The sequence below is a fragment of the Uranotaenia lowii genome, chromosome 2, assembly GCF_029784155.1.
Source record: "Uranotaenia lowii strain MFRU-FL chromosome 2, ASM2978415v1, whole genome shotgun sequence".
Taxonomy (NCBI): Eukaryota; Metazoa; Arthropoda; class Insecta; order Diptera; family Culicidae; genus Uranotaenia; species Uranotaenia lowii.
Genome location: NC_073692.1, coordinates 408609507 through 408624959, shown reverse-complemented (window position 1 = coordinate 408624959; position 15453 = coordinate 408609507). Strand labels below are relative to the sequence as shown.

At 45.7% G+C, this 15453-nt stretch overlaps 1 protein-coding gene across 2 annotated transcripts; it reads left to right on the top strand.

Moving 5' to 3' along the window:
- Window positions 1-1791: 1791 nt before the first annotated feature.
- Window positions 1792-9605, top strand: LOC129746951 (uncharacterized). 2 transcript variants are annotated; one of them, XM_055740912.1, is made up of 2 exons: window positions 1792-8409; window positions 8522-9605. In XM_055740912.1, exon 1 carries the CDS (start codon window positions 2712-2714, stop codon window positions 8001-8003), a length of 5292 nt encoding a protein of 1763 aa, XP_055596887.1. In that variant the 5' UTR covers window positions 1792-2711; the 3' UTR covers window positions 8004-8409; window positions 8522-9605. The 2 variants fall into 2 exon arrangements, with proteins under 2 accessions (XP_055596887.1, XP_055596886.1); XM_055740911.1 differs by having other exon boundaries at window positions 8473-9605.
- Window positions 9606-15453: the final 5848 nt, after the last annotated feature.

The following is a 15453-nucleotide window of genomic DNA, read 5'->3' as shown; positions in this document are numbered from 1 at the left end:
AGGATTCAACAAGACATCAATAGCATGTTTAAAAAATAAATCACTTTCAGGTTCATTGAGTAAAAAACATAATCCAAGTACCGACACGAAAAACAAACCGCAATCCAGCAAAATTCGTTCAACTTCATGAGGCAAATTTTAAACCTCTCTGAAAGACCCTTTTCTGAAGTTTGGAGCACTTCTTCCAGTGGCCACCGCTGCTGTGAACATCCGGCCACACATTGATACCACTTAATTTCAATTTATGAAGATTCACTCGATTAAAACACGAAAATTATTTGAGTTATGTATAGTTCAACCGAATGAAAAACGCGTGCGGTGACATTTAGTCACCGCCTACTCTCGTCCCTGTCTTCTAAAATTATCAAAATAGCTCATATTGTGATTTTCTTGACTAACAACTAATTTCAATTGTCAAAAATTTACATAAATCGTTTTCTCACCTAGTTTTGTACGTTCTTGAAAAAATTGTTTACACATATTTATCAGCTGACAACTTTGCAATGTGACATTCCTTCACAAAATTGCATCCGAGATTTTCAGCCGCATCTATACAAGACTGCAAAATATTTCAGTGGACAAATATATTAAAGACTGGAAAAAGTAATCTAAAACCAAATCAAGAAACAGACATATTTTGGACCGATTCAAGACCTTGGCGAAAACTTTTATTAGACGATGATACGTTTTCTGCTGTCCGTTTTTAGATTAAACCCGTGTCGAATTTCTAGCTATTTTTTGACCCGCTGCCATAAGAATTATGAAGGGATGTGTGGAATATTGTCAAACATTTTGGTTTAGAAATTAAATAAGATTATTCCTTCAGTTATCCAATTTCTTCATTTTCAGAAATTACATGGCTTGTATCCGACCTATACACGGTCATAATCATAATTTGTTCCAGAACACTCTTGAGTCGTCCTTGTCTCGAATTTCACAGTTGCCCGATATTCAGTAGGGGAAAGGTTTCCTAAATGGGCCTATCGGGTTAAATGACCCTACGGCTGTTTGATGAAATGGCTGACTAGACAGCTTATCTGACCAATGCATTTTGAGGATGATACGCTTAGAACATAAGGCAAGAAAGAATTTTATGAATTTACAAACTCAAAAAAATTAAAAAAATCATACAAAGTTTTGATACATTTTGATGTAAAATTTCGACTTTTAAAAATTATACGTAAAGAAGCTTAAAACAAAAACAAGGATGGTTTTTGTTTCTTACTCAAATGAACTTAAGAAATTAAACATATTTCAGCTTTTGTGGAGTTTTAATAATGATTATATAGTGGAATAATAGAATGTTTTTGTATGCCCCCATCATGTTTGTAAAATGCCTCAATCCTTAAATAACAGGTTAAATAGAATAAATAAATGATTTTTATCATTGAACCTTCAAATCTAAGCTCTGAATAACATCTTAAGAGAGAATTGAAGATCTAAAAACAGATTTGATAAAGTTTTTCTCATGGATGATGATCGGTACTGTACCGGTCAGGAAATACCATCCATACTCTTAGTTTTTAATATGTGTCTAATTTATGTTCACTTGACACTGTAATTAATTTGCTCGAAAACACCACTATTTGTATATGTACCCTAGGATAAGCATAACTCTCTCTTAACATAAAAGCTTTCTTCGAGAGAGTATGAAACCGCTCATAGAATAGAAAGTAAGCCATTTTTAGAATAGAATAGATTGTAACGTTGAATACTACACACGGATTTTTCACTTCGCTAATAAATTAGTAATTAGTCCAATGAAGCGACTTTCAATAAGTGCATCCGAAATCAAGTGATAGTAGTAGAACCGCAATCGAATTGCGAAGTGTTTTCAACACATCAACGTACACCCCCAAGTGCAAACGAAATCTTCCCCCCGAAGGGGCGATCAGCTGCTGTGCCATCAATTGTGCGACTCACCTGGAGTTCCTGTGTTGGTGGATGCCGTCGACTGGAGACGGAAAGAAATTCCCCGAAATCCGAACCCCCCCATCGGCCGTGCCCGAACATTTGGTCCTTCGAGCCGGATTCGAGGACAGAAGCTCATCTGGACCAGCATTGGAATCCAACATTCGCCATCTTCGGAAGCGCAGTAGCAGCTGTGGTTTGTACAATCACATCAAGGTAGGCCATTTTGTGATATACTCACCGTGAATATAATATTCAGGCCCATTATTCACTTGGCCAACATAAATTTGTCCAATAATTGCAATTGCAACAGCAGCAATTAGAATCAAGTTGGTGATTGATATTTATTAGAACCAAAACAAACGGCAATTACACTGTCTCACAAAATTTTGAGGTTTTACACTGGAGCACAAAAGTTTTGGAACAAGTTTTTTTTAAATAAAACTTTTTGAGGAGAAATTGCATTGGATAAATAAAGGCGTGCTGTAGAACGAATTGCAAGTGCATTTAGCCTGTTGCACTTTACAGTGTCGGTCAAAATAATAGCGACACTTCGGAAACTACATTTTTTGGAGAAATTGCAAATCACTTTTGGTTTCAAATCGTAACAGTTGTGTTACAACATTGCTGGGTGCTGTTCATACGAGTTGCTGACTACAGTACGGTCCAAAAAGATAGCAACATCTACAAAATAAAAATAAATTTGGGAATTCTATTTGCGAGAAAATATCCGAAAGTCAATCATTGGTGGTGTGTCCGGTATTTTTGGTGTCAACAAGTGTGATTCGAGTGGTGGTAATATGGCTAGCAAGGCGGAGAAGAAATTAGCAGCGGACCTTCTGACGCGACGACGAGCGTGTGCCGAGCGAGATGTGGTGGAGAAGTTCATTGCGGAGTACACCTATGAACGGGATTGTTGCCAGGTTGCGGTGCGTTTGGAGGCGCTAAACAAGTGCAACGAGCTGTTCCTGAACGTGCAGAATGATATTGAGCTGGGCGATCACGAAGAGAGGTTTGAAGGTCATCTAGAGTTTCGGGCGGATTTTGAGGATCGATTCTGCAGGGCGAAAGGTTTTTTGCTGTCCAAACTGGAAAGTAGGGAGCATCCGTTGAGTTCGACGATCATGCACGCATCGTCTTCACACAACATGTCTGCTAGTTTCCACCATCGTTTGCCGAAAATCGATCTGCCGAAGTTCAGCGGAGATGAGTCGCGTTGGATCTCGTTTCGTGATAACTTTATCTCAATGATCCACTGCAACGAAGATATTCCGATCGTGAACAAGCTGCAATATCTTCTACAGTCACTGGAGGGAGAAGCTAAGAAGCCGTTTGAGTCTGTGGACATCCAAGCGGACAACTATTCGTCGACATGGGATGCACTGAAGAAGCGGTACGATAATAAACGGTTTCTCAGGAAGGAATTGTTTCGAGGCCTGTACAATCTCCCATCGATAAAGCGTGAGTCAGCACAGGACCTCAACACTCTGGTTGATGACTTTCAGCGACATGTCAAGGCATTGGGAAAATTGGGCGAGCCAGTAGAGCACTGGGACACTCCACTTATTTTCATTCTTTCGAATAAATTGGATGCAGCAACGATCCGCGCTTGGGAGCAAGATACTCGTCAAAAGGACGAAGTAAAGTACGACGAGCTCATCGATTTTTTGATCCAACATGTTCGAATGCTGAAATCCGTTGCCAGTGATCTGCAGCACCGTTCAACAGTGTTGACTGTTTCCAGGGTGGCCGGACAAACACCGAAGAAGCCGTCAGCGATCAAATCCGTCGTCAACGCAGCAACATCCGAGTCACAATCCAGCACACAACAGTGTCACTGTTGTTCCAAAACGCACCCTTTGCACCAGTGTCCAGCATTCAAGAAGCTGTCGATCTCCCAGCGGCGAGAACTAGTTACGAGGCACAGTCTTTGCCGAAACTGCTTCCGTTCAAATCACCAGGCACGAGCGTGCAAGTCGAAGTTTGTTTGTAGAAACTGCCAAGCTAAGCACCACACTATGTTGCACGATCAACCAGCCCCGCAACCCACGTCGGCGATTCAAGGCACCAGTGGTTCACTCAGCCCGCCAGCAATCAACTTATCTGTGCATTCCAACTCGACGGTTCTACTGGAAACAGTTGCGCTTCTAGTGGTCGATCGGTATGGAAGGCAAATTCCAGCACGCGCTCTTCTGGATTCTGCAGCGATGTCTAACTTTATTACGAAGAAGCTGGCGAACGAGCTCGCCACTAGACAAAGCCCCGTGGACATCTCAGTTGCGGGAATAGGAGAGTCCGTCAAGCGCATCAAGCACCAGCTAACGGCCAAGATAGTTTCCAGGAACAGTGACTTCTCCACCACACTCGATTTTCTAGTTATGAGGAAGCCGACATCAAATCTGCCCACAATACCTATCGACACATCTACGTGGAACATTCCTGAAGTGCCTTTGGCGGATGTCCATTTCAATGTTCCAGCTACGATCGATATAATCATCGGTGGAGAGTGCTATCACGAGCTCCACACCGGCGTTCGCCAATCTCTTGGCAACGGATTCCCGTTCTTGGTGGACACACACTTTGGCTGGACAGTTTCCGGCAAGGTAACGACCGGCTCCACCACCGCACCACGAGCGTGCTACATCTCCGCCGTTGACCAGAACTTGGACTGTACTCTGGAACGTTTCTGGGAGCTGGACACCGTCGATGAAGGCCAAAACCTCTCAGCAGAAGAACGGAAGTGCGAAGAGATTTTTGCCAGCACCACCACTCGAAATCACGATGGAAGGTACGTCGTACGGCTGCCCCGGACTGATGATTCCCAGATCACCCTTGGAGACTCTCGCATGATCGCAATTCGCCGGTTCTACAGCTTAGAACGCCGCCTACAGCGAGATGACTCCACCAAAATGGCCTACCACAAATTCATCGAAGAATACGCACAACTTGAACACATGTTTAAGATAGATCCTGTCGTCGATAACAAACCACACTGCTATCTGCCACATCACCCGGTCTTCAAGGAAGCCAGCACAACCACCAAGGTACGCGTGGTATTCGACGCTTCTTGCAAGACCACATCCGGGTATTCGCTGAACGATATGCTGCTCGTCGGTCCGGTCGTCCAACAGGATCTGCTGTCCATCACCCTTCGATTCCGTACAAAGGCCATCGCTCTTGTGGCGGACATTGAAAAAATGTACCGTCAAGTTAATTTACATCCCGATGATCAGCCCTTTCATCGAATCCTTTGGAGGGAGAACCCTTCTGAACCGTTGGATACTTACGAACTCCGCACCGTTACTTACGGAACCGCTTCAGCTCCGTACCTGGCAACTCGTGTTTTGAAGCAGCTAGCCATTGATGAAGGAGATAGGTTCCCAGTCGCAGCCGAAGCCATCGATGACTACTACATGGATGATTTACTATCCGGTGCCAACGATCTAGAGTCCGCTATACAAAAACGCCGCCAGATGTCCGCGATGTGTCAGTCTGCCGGATTTCAGCTGAGAAAGTGGGCTTCTAACAACCGATCGGCTCTTGTAGACGTTCCATCTGCAGACCTTGCCATCGATCCACTGCATGACTTGAACGAAGATCAATCGGTATCGACTCTCGGCCTAGTTTGGGATACTCGAACTGATATGCTGCGGTTCAACATCAACCTTCCACTTCCTGCGTCGGTGCTGACCAAGAGGAAAGTAATCTCCTACATAGCGAGGATTTTCGATCCGCTGGGCCTCGTCGGGCCAGCTATAACACTGGCCAAGCTGTTCATGCAACAGTTGTGGCGACTTAGATCAGAAAAGGACGAACCGTACGATTGGGATCGGCCTCTGCCTTCGAAGCTGCAGGAGGAGTGGAAGCAGTTCCATGCAACGCTCTACATTTTAGCCGATATTCGAATTCCTCGGTTTGTCAACGGATATGCAGATTGTTCGATCCAGCTCCATTTCTTCTGTGACGCATCTGAAGCTGCATATGGATCTTGTTGCTTCGTTCGTTCCGAGTTTGCTGGCGAAATCAGAGTGCGGTTGTTGACCTCCAAATCCAAGGTTGCTCCTTTGGCCAAGAAACATTCGATTGCACGTTTGGAGCTATGCGCAGCTGTTCTATCCACAAAGTTGTTCCGGAAGGTACAAGGCGCGATTGGGTCATCAGAACACGTTTATTTCTGGTCTGACTCAACCACAGTCCTCCAATGGTTGAGGTCGCCACCGCATCGATGGAGAACCTTTGTTGCCAATCGCGTTACTGCTATCCAGACTGGCACTGAAGGTTTCAATTGGAGACACGTCCCGGGAGTGCAGAATCCAGCCGACGAACTTTCTCGTGGACTACAGCCCTCCGATCTTCTCAACCAAGCTCGATGGTGGAACGGTCCAGATTGGCTGTCGTCGTCATCGGAATATTGGCCACGATGTGTTTTGCCGGAGAATGATTCACCAGAGGTCGCTGAAGAAAGTCCTTCTGTCAGTTTAGCTGCCACCGTTTCCGAAAAAGAGGATTTTGCAGACCAGCTGTTCACTCGGTATTCAACGTTCAAGCGACTCAACCGGGTAACAGCCGCTTGTATCAAATACATCAAGGCACTCCAAGCTGCAGCTATAAGGAGGAAAAATCAACTAGTTACGCCGTTCCCTACACCCAATGAGTTAGCGATCGTCTACCTTTCAGCTGAAGATTTAGCCGAGGCAGATCGTGCGCTGCTCCGATTAGCCCAGTCACAGCTATACGCGGAAGAGCTCTCCGAGTTCCAAAACCCCAAACGTACAAGAAATCCGCTGTCGTCGCAGTTACGATACCTACGTCCTTTCCTCTGTGATGATGGTATTATTCGCGTTGGTGGTCGCCTAAGGAATGCAGACTTTGCGCAGAGTGTCAAACATCCAGCAGTTCTCTCGGCTAAGCATCCACTGGCAAGGCTTATTACGGAGCATTACCATCGAACGCTTTTGCATGCTGGACCGCAGCTGATGATTGCCACTATTCGCCAAAGATACTGGATTCATGGAGGAAGAAATTTAGCTCGCCAAACGTACCATGGCTGTATGAAATGCTTTCGGCAGAAGCCGACCCTCGTTGAGCAAAGCTCCGCAGATCTACCAAAATCCCGTGTGATCCAAGATCGTCCATTCGCTGTGTGTGGAGTCGACTATTTCGGGCCCATTTTTATCAAGTCACCGATTCGTCGTCATGGTCCAACAAAGGCATATGGTGCCATTTTCGTATGTTTCGTTACGAAGGCCGTTCACATTGAGTTGGTGTCGGATCTGTCAACGCCCGCCTTTCTATCAGCACTTCGTCGCTTCGTTGCCCGTCGCAGTCGCCCGAGGGAAATTCATTCGGACAACGGAACAGCTTTCAAAGGTGCATCGAACGCTCTTCACCGATTGTACGACATGCTGAAGAAAAACAGCGAAGACAGGGAGCAGATATTCAACTGGTGTGCAACGGAAAGAATCCAGTGGAAATTCATTCCCCCGCGAGCTCCGCATTTCGGTGGATTATGGGAAGCTGCAGTGAAGTCTGCCAAACACCATATTCTACGTGAGATAGGACACACGAACATGAGCTACGAGGACATGACCACACTGCTCGCTGAAGTGGAGATGTGCCTTAATTCACGTCCAATCACCCCGATCCCGACGGAAACCGATGATCTCGAGGTGTTAACTCCAGGACACTTCCTTGTGGGCACCAACTTGCAAGCCGTTGACGATGTGGATGTTACTGCAAAGCCCGACAACCATCTCGACCATTGGAAGCTCACCACAAAACGGATGCAGGGTATCTGGGCTCGTTGGTATCCCGAATATCTCGCCCAACTACAAACTCGCGCTAGGAAGGGGAGCAAATCGGCGGTTCCGGTGGAGGTTGGAAAAATCGTGGTAATCAAGGAAGACAACTTACCACCAGCCTTGTGGCCACTAGGTCGCATCACAAAACTTCATCCCGGCCGAGATGGAGTTGTTCGTGTTGTGGGACTGAAGACAGCCAAGCGTGATGACGTCGTCAGAGCGGTGAACCGGATAGCCATCTTACCCACCGCCAGCATCCAAGACGTTGACCCGACAACCACCGAAGATTAGCAGAAACTACAAAGACCGGTAGAGCACGCCGAACGTGCTCAACGCGCTAATGGAGCGCTATCAGGTGATTAGCGTTCCAAATTTATTCTTTAAACCGTTCGATCTACCGGGTCTTTGCTGCTTCCAGATCCGTATGTGTCCTGTAGAGCCTAGCCATTGTTCGTTTCAACGAGATCAATCTCCAAAGACCGGCAGAGCACGCCGAATGTGTCTCGATGCGCATTCCAAGCGCTAAAAGGTGATTAGCGTTCCAATATATCTACTTTACCGTTCGATCTACCGGATCTTTGCTGTTTACAGATCCCTAGATGCCCTGTTAAGCCTGCCATTTTTTCAACAAGATTGATCTTCAAAGACCGGTAGAGCACACCGAATGTAGCTCAACGCGCATTGTGAGCGCTAATAGGTGATTAGCGTTCCAATATTTCACTTTTTCTCGTTCGATCTACCTGGTTTTCGTTGATTTCAGATCCTATCTCAATCATTACTCCATTAATATTCCGTCACCATGTACCAAGCCGCAACGCAGAATCTTCAAAGACCGGTAGAGCACGCCGAACGTTGCTCAACGCGCTAAAGGAGCGCTAACAGGTGATTAGCGTTCCTATTACCTTAATCCAAATCGTTCGATCTACCGGGTCTTTTATCGATTCCAGACCGTCCACTGTCGTACATCGTCGCAATTCCTTCGTTCACCAGCATTATAGCCGATCGAGATCGCCCACATACATCCACATGGTAGCAGAATCTACAAAGATCGGTAGAGCACGCCGAACGTTGCTCAACGCGCTAATGGGGCGCTAACAGGTGATTAGCGTTCCTATAACCTTACCCTACGCCGTTCGGTCTACCGGGTCTTTTTTTTATGTTCACAGATTCTGCACCAGTGCCGAAGCAGAGTCCTCGATGTGCGACGTGTCAGCTGCGTTTCTTGGTCCAACCGTGTCTCCTGGTTCAGCCGGGTACCTTGGTCCAACTATGTCCCCTGATCCAACGGTGTCGCATGGTCCAACCGACTGAGGAGGCCGTAATCAAGTGGTCCGAAATGCGTTGAAACAGCAGTTTCAAGGTGGCCGGAATGATCGGTACTGTACCGGTCAGGAAATACCATCCATACTCTTAGTTTTTAATATGTGTCTAATTTATGTTCACTTGACACTGTAATTAATTTGCTCGAAAACACCACTATTTGTATATGTACCCTAGGATAAGCATAACTCTCTCTTAACATAAAAGCTTTCTTCGAGAGAGTATGAAACCGCTCATAGAATAGAAAGTAAGCCATTTTTAGAATAGAATAGATTGTAACGTTGAATACTACACACGGATTTTTCACTTCGCTAATAAATTAGTAATTAGTCCAATAAAGCGACTTTCAATAAGTGCATCCGAAATCAAGTGATAGTAGTAGAACCGCAATCGAATTGCGAAGTGTTTTCAACACATCAACGTACACCCCCAAGTGCAAACGAAATCTTCCCCCCGAAGGGGCGATCAGCTGCTGTGCCATCAATTGTGCGACTCACCTGGAGTTCCTGTGTTGGTGGATGCCGTCGACTGGAGACGGAAAGAAATTCCCCGAAATCCGAACCCCCCCATCGGCCGTGCCCGAACAGATGAACTGCCTCCATAGTATGGCAACCCTAACTTTTGTTTTATTCCATAAAATTATAACATACATAGATTTTTACAAAACATCAGCTTTGTCGTACGGAAATTATTTCTTTCTAGCAGTTTCAATGAAATTATACGGAAATATTGCCCAAAAAAAGAAATTTTGTTCAAAAAATAAATAGGCGCATTTAGCCCGCACGGTTTGAGGTTCGGCATTTTAGACAACACTTATAATAAAATCGTTTTCTTGGAAACAGAAGTAAATTATTACATATAAATCACTCCAATGTATAGAAAACAGATGCCTGCCCACGTGTATATAGTTTTTGTACACATATTCGATGTGATATTTGATAAAATCAGTTTTCTGCTTAATAGGCGCATATAGCCCGCTCCTCCCCTATTTGATGCTTCCGAAGTATGAAAATTAAATAATAAACTATGTTTTTGGCACACATTCATTTTTACTTACAACTTCTTCGTGGTAAATTCAAAGTCCTTGTTTGACCTAGGAAACAAGATTTTATAAAAAAAAATATCACAATTGAATACTTCAATTACCTTGAAATCTCGCTCGAAGTGAAGTTCCATGAATTTTTGTTTATTTTTTTTGTTAATTACATGATTGCTGTGATTAGTTAGTTCTCTTATTCAAGGGGTGTGCGAATATGATGGTGAGAGAAAAAGTACGAAATCGTGGAGCGAAATTTGAGATTGACCAAATTTTTCTAGCGCAAGAATAAAATCGCAATATGATAAAAATAATAAATAAAAAAAAAAATGTGAAGAATGAATGATATGACTAAATTGACTGATATTACTGAGTCTTTTTTAGGGACCAATAAAAAGATTCGGCATTTCCAAAAAAATTGCCCCATTATTGAAGAGACTCTCCCCTATTCAACGCACTTTTTACGAAAAAAAAAAATCAATCGATCTAGAACTATTTTTTTGTAAATAATTTAAGTAATTTATGTATTTTTTGTTGTTTTTATTATTTTAGTCGTTTATACCATAGAAGTAATTTTTGTCATTTTTCTGATTAATGTCCTTTCATTATGTTTCATCCTTTCATTATGTTATGTCTCTTGGCATTGATAAACAATAAATTCAATTGACACCACTGCTGAGTGCCTAGCGAGCTATTGCATGACTACTTTTCATGCAATACTTCGCAGGGCACAAGCAGTGATGTCAATTGAATTTATTGTCATACACCTGTTAAACAGCTAATAATTTTTTTTTGTCTAATAAGATACGAAGTTACGGTCTTCGGCAAAGTTGTTCAGCGGAAAACTTCTGTTAAAGAATGTATAAATTGGCACAAAATCCATTGGCAAGCTCGGCTGCACAGAAGAAACAAAAATGATGTTGATTTTTCAGTAAAAAATATTCAATTTTCCCATACAAACCTAAAAGTTCAAATTTACTCATATAAACATAACTAAAATTTTTTGCAAAAATCATGGATGAGTTTTGAACCAAAACGAAGCTTTTTAAACCCCAGGGTTTGAGAAATTCAAAAATGACCCCAAATCGACTCAGCCTAATACAGCCTGTTTAAAATTTTCACTACTCCCTTGCCGGTCTGAATTGAGCATAGTGTAAGATTTCTAGTCAGCTCGATAATCATAGTATATTGAAAATGTGAAGCAATGTTACAAGGCTTTCAACAAGTTTATCAAACACGTTGTGACAACTTACGATGAATAATATGCTTGCAATATTCTCAAAAGTGCAAACTTGATGTCAAAAGGCAACAATTTTCAAAGAAACTCAACCTCAAAGAAACTTCAAAGATCTTTCTTTCCCCCCCCCCCCCCCCCCCCCCCCTTATGAAGACCCTTGCAATGATAGCAGACTATGAGCATGGAAAACTATTGAAAACCGACTCCATTGGTGAAGGTGTAACGCTGAACCGTGCCTGGAAGGCTGGCGGGTCGTTAAGTCACGCCAGTCTCTTACGGTTGCCTGTGGGGCACCGGGACACAACCCACAGTATCCCAGTCCTTGCTGCGCTAAGCAGGTCACTGGCGCAGTGGACCGTATACTTACCTCGCTACTCGTGGGACAAAACATGATCAACAACAAAACAAATAACAAAACGCGGATGGAAGGGAGCGATGCGGAGAGGGACGCCTGTCCTAATCCGTTCGGCAGGAGTGGGCTAAGGCGCTCGCCGGTTAGGCAACCCGCCGAGCCGGTGAGGACGCCTGTCAAAAGTGGTGAGAGCGGAGATCCTTTCGCTCAGGTCCAGCAGGCAGGAGCTTCAGGACCCTGAGACCTTATGGATTGCGTTCGGAAGAAATCCAACATCCACAAAGAAGTGCGTGAGAAGCTCGTAAACAAACAGGGCAGTAGTGAGCCTGCTCACTGCTCCTGAGTGCCGGACCAAGGCTGCAACTCCTCTTCGGGCAGATACAACCCGCCCGAGGAAGGTCAGCGTCTGCGTGCAGACGGATAGCGGCGATGAGGTTGCCGGAAACGGCAAGCGGAAGAGAGGGTCGCCAGGCGAAACGAGGCCAGGAACCCTTAAAAAGCGGGCTCGGGATCCTACGGTCCGGCAGGATCCGGGCGGGAAAGGCCAAGGTCCTGAGGCGCCAACCGGGTGGCAGACGGTTGAGCGCAAAAGGAAAAAGAGCACGAAGGCCAAACCCAAACCCAAGCCCAAGCCCAATCGGGTCAGGGACAAGGGAGAGGCTTTGGTCGTAAAGGCACCGGAAGGGACCTACGCTGATGTCCTCCGACAAATGAGGTCAAGCGATAGGCTGGTGGGCCTAGGAGGGGATGTGAGGAGAATCCGCCGAACACGTTCCGGCGAGATGATCCTCGAGCTCCGACGTGGATCGCTGGAATTTGGGCACAAATCTTTCGCGTGCAAGGGCACTGACAGGAGTGGTGAAGCCAGCCATCAGGCGGCTAGCTGAACCAAAGACGCAAAGTGTCTCCACTGCGGTGGAGGACACAGGGCTGGCAACCTTAGATGCCCCGCCTTTCAAAAGGCGTCGGCTGCACCTTCGCGGGGATAGAGGCGGTCCAGCTCAACCTCAACCACTGCCACTCAGCACACCAGCTGTTGCGGCAGTTGGCATTTGAGGGAAAGTTGGACCTGGCGTTAGTAGCAGACCCGTATCGCAGGACCTCGGATGGCAGCAATTGAGTAACCGATAAAGCCAAACTGGCCGCGATATGGGTTACAGGACCCTCCGAGGTGGTCTCCGGAAAGGTTCGGTGGCATGATGGACAGAATCGTTGAAGGTCTCATGGGAAGGAGCCCCGTTGTCATAGGCGGGGACCTCAACGCATGGGCCGTAGAATGGGGTAGTCGCCTTACAAACCCTAGGGGACAACTTCTACTGGAAGCCCTGACAAGGCTTGACGTAGACCTGGGGAATGTAGGCAATACAAGGACCTACCACAGGAATGGGAGCGAGTCCATCAAGGAAGTCACCTTCAGCAGTCCGGGCTGGACGAGTGACTGGAGGGTAAGCGACGTGTTCACCGATAGCGATCACTTTGCGATTCGTTATCGTGTGGACACAAGTACGCGGGCAGGTAGAAGAGGTACGACAACAGGAGCACGTCTCTGGAAGACAACACAATTCGACCGGAACGTCTTTGTCGAAGTGTTAAACTGGGAGCGGACCTTGGAAAACCTGTCCGCGTAAAACCTGGCGAGGGTACTGGCACGCGCATGTGACGCTGCGATGACAAGGAGGGCCAAGCGGAAGGACACTCGACAACCCGTCTACTGGTGGACGGCGGAAATCGCGGACCTGCGTACTAGCTGCCTACGGCTAGGCGACATATGCAGAGAGCGAGATCCCTGTCAACGAGAGCGGAGCGAAGAGTACCCTACGCAATTGCGAGGCAGGCTTAATTTTGCTCATCTTCACCAAAATAGACAGTGAACTTTTTCGCTCCGAATGATTGTGAGTCTATTTTTAATGAGCACTTCATCATCTGCTGCTGAGTGAGTGGTGCGAAAAATTTTCTCTAACATTCGATCACTCTTCTACTGTCAGAGCACTGTTGGTGTGTGACTCTGAAAGCACCTCATCATCGCTACGTGTGATCAGTGAAATGAATTGCTCAGTGAAGGCAAGGGCATAGTTGCGCTATTCTCATCGCTCCAAAGAGAAAATGAAATGCAAATCGCATATGAAATTTGGCCGTTTCACCAAATCACGTGGACAGCTTTAAAATGTGATTCAACCGTCCTCTTTCTACCTGGAATTATGGAACATTGGCCCCAGCAATTGTCAACCTGCTTTAATGCTGGAGACGTTCAATAATTCTGGCCTGTAGAGGTAAAAAAGTTTGAAAATTTTGGAAATTCCAGACATTTCGGGGGCCTTGGAGTTTGAAAAAAAAATTATTTTTGATTCCGACATTGAGAACTCTGACAATCATAAATTAAAGAATTTGACAGGCCGAAAGTAAAATTCAGCTAATGCTGAAATAAACCACAACCGAAGCATCACAACTCTGTTCGGTCGTTGATTTCTCAGCCAGCAATTGAGAAGCTGATAAACATTTCTCCGTGCGAGAATGAAATTAGGTGACTGCGTTTTTTAAATGCTCTGCAACAAAACGTGGGCTGCTTGATCGCTTTGAGTGTGAGAAGCATATTCCTCCCAGGCGTTTGACAAGCAGATGAGAAAAAATGAGCAAAAATCAAGAGAATCGAAGAAGCCTGTTGCGAGGTCAGCCCTCTGCAGGGCAATTAAGGCGAGTAAAAAGGCACGATTCAGGCAACTCTGCGAATACGCCAATGACAATCCCTGGGGCGACGCTTACAGGATTGTCATGGCAAAAACGCGGAGCGGAGGTGCGCCACAGAAGTCGTGTCCGATAAAACTGCGTGAGATCGTCAACGAGCTGTTCCCACAGCACGAGGAAGTGACATGGCCGAGGGTCCCACACGACTGGGATACGAGCGAAGAGGAGAGGATTTCGCTGGAGGAACTACGCGACATCGCTAAATCCCTTCAGCTGAACAAAGCTCCGGGTCCGGATGGCATTCCTAATGTTGCAGTGAAGGCCGCGCTCATGGAACATCCCGAAATGTTCCGGTCTTCACAGCAACAGTACGTGGAAGATAGGGTCTTCCCAGATGTGTGGAAGCGGCAGCGATTGGTGCTCCTGCCAAAACCGGGCAAGCCACCAGGTGACCCATCAGCATATCGCCCGATATGTCTCCTGGATACTGCTGGCAAGGTGTTAGAGAAGGTGGTACAGAGCAGGATCCAGCAGCAGCATACAAAGATAAGACTGTATATATCCTGGAGTTTGACTCGAACTAGAGTTGCCGATGAGCGCTTAAGCGCGGACTTCGTCTCCCATCTCGGGTATAGCCTTCGTTGCAGGTCCGGATGGGAATTATGACCAGAGGCCCCAGATGAACTTTATGGCGTAGGGGTACTTAGTATCATGAGTCGTCCAATTGCACCCATGGGCCCAGAGTAGCATACTGGGGGGACTCGGTCGCTCGCCGTGCCTTGGAATGCAATCCGTAAAAAGTAAAAATATCAGTACTAATGAAAAAAAATAACAGTTATATGATACAAATGGATACAATTGATACGTATGTTGTAAAAGAAATTTGTTTGAAATTGGCATTAAGATTTTGACATGTTAGAAATCCCTGCAGTAAACATGCTAACGGGCGTAAATTCTCTTTGTCTCACGTCTCACCGCTACACCGTTGAGCAAGTAATGCGAGAACCAGAGAGCCGAACTCGTTAATATAAACAAACGACAATTAGGCATAAGTCTTGATCCAACCACTATAAAGTGCGGAGTTTTATACTCTGTCCGAGATCCCGTCGTAGGC